General features: G+C 32.0%; 1 protein-coding gene across 1 annotated transcript in view; it reads left to right on the top strand.

Moving 5' to 3' along the window:
* Window positions 1-254: 254 nt before the first annotated feature.
* The window catches only part of LOC111406811 (nucleolar complex protein 2 homolog), a 15803-nt gene continuing 8932 nt past the window's right edge, over window positions 255-7125 (top strand). Inside the window, exons 1-7 of the mRNA XM_023036183.1 lie at window positions 255-407; window positions 751-889; window positions 1668-1728; window positions 3198-3306; window positions 3504-3555; window positions 4013-4104; window positions 6289-6348. Coding sequence (XP_022891951.1) covers window positions 784-889; window positions 1668-1728; window positions 3198-3306; window positions 3504-3555; window positions 4013-4104; window positions 6289-6348 — 480 coding nt within the window. The 5' untranslated portion in view covers window positions 255-407; window positions 751-783. The remainder of the gene's footprint in view (window positions 408-750; window positions 890-1667; window positions 1729-3197; window positions 3307-3503; window positions 3556-4012; window positions 4105-6288; window positions 6349-7125) is intronic.

Consider the following 7125-nt stretch of genomic DNA (forward strand, 5'->3'; position numbering starts at 1 on the left):
TAACATTAAAGTATTGATTTATAATATTTGAATTAATATCACATTACATCTTACTTTTGAAATTGATTCTTTAAAATTAGGCCTCGTGTATTTTTGAATTGATATCACATTACATCTTATTTTTGAAAATGATTCTTTAAAATTTATTTTCCACTTAAGCCCAATTTCCCAAAGGCCTGTTGGCTGCTGCTGAGGACTATTCTGTATGTACGTATTGGCCCAAAACCTAATTGGATTCCGCCACTTAATACGGCAATTGCAAATACAAAGCATCTCCTGAATCGTAATACCCTATCTCTTGTATCTCCCTCTCGCATCCCTGCCTCGTCCCAGCCAACCGTGGGTGAGCCTTCTCCACTGCCTATCGCCTTCATCGAGTGTCCGTCGTTGACTATTATACAGTGACTGTGAGCTTCTTCATTTTTTTAGTTCATTTCGATGTCATTTTCATTTAGAACTTGAACTCTTGAAGTGAAACTTTATGGTATTGATCATTTGGTTGGTGATTTAGTATGTGAATTGTGATGATTAATTAAACTGAATTGATTAGTTATGTTTCAGGTTGGCCCAAAAACCTAATCAACCAGTCCCATTAGTTAATTAAGAACAAACAAAAGAAAAATTCAAAACAGTAGCAGAGAAAGAAAGAACTGCTATATAATTATAAATTGGTAAATATTCATATTCGGCTTTACATAATGTATTTTATAGTTTTTGATGAAATTGAGTCGAATTTTTGGTTTTTGTTAGATTGCATAATCTGGAAGAGAAAAGAGTAAAAGAATGGGGAAATTAGGGAAGAAAGCGAGGAAGTTTGCAAAGAAGAATCTTCAGTCTGTATTGAAAAGGAAGCGAAAAACGAAGGCTTTATTCAAAAAAAAATTCTCAAGTATTAATTCTCGTTCTCTCTTTCTGCTTCTGTATGTGTTTTCCTGTGCATCCTCTCATTTCATGCATCTGTTATATTTGAGTGCAAGATATGCACAGCTGGTGCTTTTTATATGTTAGTGTTGAAAAAAAAGTTGAATTTAGAACTCTCGTGCAAGGAAATGTATTAGCTTTAGTTTCTGTTTTCCATCCTGTAGAGTGCACCAAGAGCGGATTAGATCTTTATTTATTTATTTTGTCTCTCACTTTTTGCTGCAACAATGTCTGTAGGCTAGCTTATAAATTTACAATATGTTGGATGTTACAAAGGAACTAATTGGTGGCATTTTTCTCAAATATGATTTAACTTTGTTTTAACATAGATAGAAGAAACAAGAAAAGGCGCATTTTTAACAGGTGATATATTCTATTTTGACAATGGGTTTGAGCCCCATTTTTTAGAGAATAGATTTTGCAATAGTGATTTTTTAGAGAACGTGTGATTAAAAGGTAAGGAAAAGTTTTAGATTTATGTGTAATATTATTTTATTGGAAGAATGTGTGGTTGAAAATGAGTTTCGGGGAAAATGAGATTTTAAAAAGTGGGGCTCAAACAGTGGCTATATAAGGTTGCTGAATGTACTAAATATGAATAAATGGAAGTGGAGAAATCATGGAGATTGGCAAAGTGTTTTCTTTATGTTCACGTGTTATTGTAGTAGTTGATTTTAAGTTATTTTCTTCATAAAAGGTAACTCTTTATTAATCTTTATGATTTTGTTCTTTTTTGGTTGTTGTAGAAGATGAGCAGAATGATGTTGAGGAACAAGAGGATAATGTTTCAAGGCTTTCTAATGGAAGGTAAAAAAGGTGAATTTTATGTATATGTCTCATGCCTTGATGCTCAGACTCTTCGAAATGGACGAAATACCCGTGTCGAAACGATAAGACATGGGTATGTGCATGGGATATGTGTCGGATCTTTCAAGTTTTAATCCGGCATTTCGCTGTTTCTACTTCATTCCTTTTCTTCTTTCTCATTTCTGCTCTCTATAAGCCTAGCACCGTTGAGAGTGTGGAGGAAGGCGGCGGAACTTGGTTTTTCCTTTTTTTTCGTCTTTCTTTTTCTTTCCATTTTCTTCTTTTTTCCCTCTTTATATCAATGGTTTATGGTTTTCTTTCTATAAAATGAAAATGAGTTATATATAGCGCTACTTAGTCTTCCACCAAGTCCAAATTACAATTAAGTCCCTCCCTCGTTTTCCATTTTATTTAACATTTAGTAATCAACTTTTCATAATTGAAAACTAAACCCCAAAATTCAATTATTATTTGTGCTAACCCCTTATTCAATACTCATTTCCTTATTCGTGAATAATTGATATTGGTCTATTTAAAATGACATTTTGGGTTAGTAAAGAAAATTGAAGTTTTAAAGACATACTCGAATTCAAAATTTGGACTCTTTTTAATCATGTCTTCATATCCTATATTTCTAACATTTAGATACGTATCCGTACCTGATATTCATACCCTAGTCCGAGCATCATACCTCTCATGCTATAAACTTTCATGACCATTTACCTTTTTTGGTTTTATCACTCCTAAATGTATATAGGCAGTACTGTAGAAGCTACAATGTTAGTGATTAACATTAAGAAATTAGTATATTTAGGAATCATGGAAAATACCACCTCTATGATATAGTGCTTGCAGGCATTTTTGGTTCTTAAATTATTTATTTTGTTCAAATTTTAACTTCATAGCTTAAATGATTGTCACTTTGATGTTTAGTGATAGAGATCTCTAAAAATCCCCTGGCATAAAGTATTTTAATGCTGTAGCATTGATTGTTTTATTCTTAGCATCATACCTCTCATGCTATAAACTTTCATGACCATTTTCCTTTTTTGGTTTTATCACTCCTAAATGTATATAGGCAGTACTGTAGAAGCTACAATGTTAGTGATTAACATTAAGAAATTAGTATATTTAGGAATCGTGGAAAATACCACCTCTATGATATAAGTGCTTGCAGGCATTTTTGGTTCTTAAATTATTTATTTTGTTCAAATTTTAACTTCATAGCTTAAATGATTGTCACTTTGATGTTTAGTGATAGAGATCTCTAAAAATCCCCTGGCATAAAGTATTTTAATGCTGTAGCATTGATTGTTTTATTCTTTCGTCTGATCAGCCACATTTACATTATCTGATTGATTGATATGATTAAAGTAATTGCTGAAGTACTATCATAGTTAAAAAAATACCCAAGGATTGCGTAATAGCTGGTACAATGTGGATCTTAACCATATCAATGTTTTTGTCAGAATCACGGTCACAGATAACGTTGAAGATGCTTGTATTGATGCTGTGTTTGCTGAAGATGACAGGGATGAGGATGAAGATGGTTCAGATAGTGATGGTTACCTTTCAGAGGTTTTAGACTTTATTATGCTTGACTTACATTGAATTGGCAACTCCAATTTCTATTTATTAATAATTCATTATGTATGTATTAGTATAGAATTTGGTTTCCATTTGGAAAGTCTATATATCATTAATAAATGGGTTGCCAAATGGAGGTTTTTTTTTCTTTTTCTTTTTGGTAATTGATTGTGTAATTCATTAATCAGGACTCAAGTTCTCCATCTGTTGCAATAAATGAGACTGAGAATATTATAGAAGGTCAGGTTCCATCCTTGAATAGAATTTTATAAGCAGACTGTTTCCATTTGCCATACTTTCTTTTTGCATCCTTTCAACTTCTTTAATATGATAATTGTTGTTGAATCAGCATACTTATTGGATATGTTACTGTACATGCAGAAGAAAATGCCAGTAGTGCCTATGTGGCACTGAATAAGAATATTCATGCAAATAAATGGGTTGCCAAATGGAGGTTTTTTTTTTTTTTCTTTTTGGTAATTGATTGTGTAATTCATTAATCAGGACTCAAGTTCTCCATCTGTTGCAATAAATGAGACTGAGAATATTATAGAAGGTCAGGTTCCATCCTTGAATAGAATTTTATAAGCAGACTGTTTCCATTTGCCATACTTTCTTTTTGCATCCTTTCAACTTCTTTAATATGATAATTGTTGTTGAATCAGCATACTTATTGGATATGTTACTGTACATGCAGAAGAAAATGCCAGTAGTGCCTATGTGGCACTGAATAAGAATATTCATGCAGATCTGGTCATGAAAAAGAAAAAATTGGATAGGCTAAAGAAGGTCATTTTCTCCTTTCTAATACATTTCACACATAATAAGAATATGCTCATTTGCTTCTCTGTGTTAGCTGTGTGTTTCTCTGTTTGACCTAGATGGCAATTATCTTTTTCTTGTACCAACTAGTTTTTCTTTTTTTTCCAATATGCATATATAAATGTGTGATGGAATACAGGAGATTAAATGCAACATTAACATTCAAGTATCCTCACCCTCTTCTGCAGAATTCAACAATCAATGAGATGTATCTGGTTCTACGTGCACTGAAAAGAACTTGTTTTTGAATGAAACAATAGTTCTTTTATTCATTAATAAGGACATCTTTAGACTGGGTATCACAAATCTTTCTTTATGAGACACTTATAATAGAGATAAATCTATTGCTTTTGCTAAATCATTTTATTTTATTTTTTTACATCATTATGCCTGCCTGATTAACGTAAAAAATGCTTGGATATAGTCAGCATGTATTTGTCTAAAGAATGGAAAAGATAAAAATGTATATAGGTGAATATTTTCTTGTACCAACTAGTTTTTCTTTTTTTTCCAATATGCATATATAAATGTGTGATGGAATACAGGAGATTAAATGCAACATTAACATTCAAGTATTCTCACCCTCTTCTGCAGAATTCAACAATCAATGAGATGTATCTGGTTCTACGTGCACTGAAAAGAACTTGTTTTTGAATGAAACAATAGTTCTTTTATTCATTAATAAGGACATCTTTAGACTGGGTATCACAAATCTTTCTTTATGAGATACTTATAATAGAGATAAATCTATTGCTTTTGCTAAATCATTTTATTTTATTTTTTTACATCATTATGCCTGCCTGATTAACGTAAAAAATGCTTGGATATAGTCAGCATGTATTTGTCTAAAGAATGGAAAAGATAAAAATGTATATAGGTGAATATGTTTTCTTTTTAGTCATCTATAAAATGTGATCCTATTTTCTTTTTAACAGTTTTAATGAAGATGTTTGTTTTATGCTTTCTGTGGTTACCCTATCCTATACACTAGGCTCTAGGCAATGTGCATCTCTTCACAGGTTAGTTAGAACTAAGCAGGCAGGCATTGACTTATTTGGCTTATATAGTACATAAGGTTTTCTTTTGCGGTTATTTTTTTTTCTCTCTTATCATAATAATGAGTTCTTTTTGAAATTGGGCTGTTGGCTATGTGCTAGATGGACATAGAACTAAAGATTGTAAATCTTAGCATAGAGTATGAATATAACATAGTCAAACTAAGGATTTTATCAAGACGGGAACTTCAGTAATTTTATGAATCTAGACAGATTGAAATTATTTCAGTGTCAAGATCAATTGAATATTCTGAAGCTGCATGTAATCCTAAGCTTGATTTTATAACTTTGACTTGTCTTGGTATTTTTATTCTTTCTGTGGTTACCCTATCCTATACACTAGGCTCTAGGCAATGTGCATCTCTTCACAGGTTAGTTAGAACTAAGCAGGCAGGCATTGACTTATTTGGCTTATATAGTACATAAGGTTTTCTTTTGCGGTTTTTTTTTTTCTCTCTTATCATAATAATGAGTTCTTTTTGAAATTGGGCTGTTGGCTATGTGCTAGATGGACATAGAACTAAAGATTGTAAATCTTAGCATAGAGTATGAATATAACATAGTCAAACTAAGGATTTTATCAAGACGGGAACTTCAGTAATTTTATGAATCTAGACAGATTGAAATTATTTCAGTGTCAAGATCAATTGAATATTCTGAAGCTGCATGTAATCCTAAGCTTGATTTTATAACTTTGACTTGTCTTGGTATTTATTTCACTATTTTTGTGGTCAATTCATCAAATAAGCATGTTTGGTGGGGACTTATAAGTTAGTTACAAAATGGAGAGACAAGAAGTATTTCTTTTGCCTTACTAGCTGCATGTGTTTAATTGGTTGCGGTTTATTGTCTTTTCTTTCCCCCTATTTAAAACCCCCAGGCATAGGTATAAATATCATGAAAACTGATGGATTCTCTTTTTTCATATTTCAATTTCTTTTCTCCTTTTTTAATCGCTTTTGCCAGAACTTTCTTCAGTAAGTGTATTATCAATTTAAACCATAAAGGAATAACATGAAATTGAGTAGTCCGTGTATATGCCTAGTATCCGCAATTCATTCATCATTATTTTCTTATAGAAACTTCATAATTTCAGGATCCAGAATTCAGCAAGTTCCTCGAAAGCTACTATGGATCAATTCAAATTGAGGAGACGGTAAGATATTTATTTATTTAGTCATTTTTTTCTGGGAAGCTATTTCTTCATGATTTATTTATATATTTTTTGGAAGAGAGGTGACGTATATCTGGATGGACAGATGATAATTAGAAATGTATCTGAAAGGCTCCAATTTGAGTACTTCAAACCCCCCTCTATGTTCTGTATATTTAAATTCACGAGTTTTTCATGTGAATAGATACAGGCTGCATTTATTTTTATTTATTTATTATTATATTATTATTTTTTTTTTGGGTAAGTTTCTGCATGGGTGAGAGCAGTCTGGAGGCAAGATCTTCACAGATCGAGATATCAATATTAAAAGCCTAAGGAAGGAGAAATGTCCAAGCTTGTTCATAAGTTTGAACTAGCAAGATAGGCTCAAAAATAGGGGGAAAAATCTCATTCATCCCTTAAAATAAGAGAGCTTTTACTTCATTTAGGGGATCGTTTCAAAAATTATGAATGCAAAAGTTAGGAATCGATAGTCGTCGTCTGGACATATGAGTCACAGCCGGTCAGCCGGGAAGAGGAGACTTTGATCAGACATTAATAATATCCTGCACCTACATTAAGAAAAATAAATAACCCAGTTCAAAATTTTCGTCACATATAAATCTTAAATCAATTTTAGATGCACTTTGATTATTTTTTTTTTGGGTAAGTTTCTGCATGGGTGAGAGCAGTCTGTAGGCAAGATCTTCACAGATCGAGATATCAATATTAAAAGCCTAAGGAAGGAGAAATGTCCAAGCTTGTTCATAAGTTTGAACT

The sequence above is a fragment of the Olea europaea genome, chromosome 12 (assembly GCF_002742605.1).
Source record: "Olea europaea var. sylvestris chromosome 12, O_europaea_v1, whole genome shotgun sequence".
Taxonomy (NCBI): domain Eukaryota; kingdom Viridiplantae; phylum Streptophyta; class Magnoliopsida; order Lamiales; family Oleaceae; genus Olea; species Olea europaea.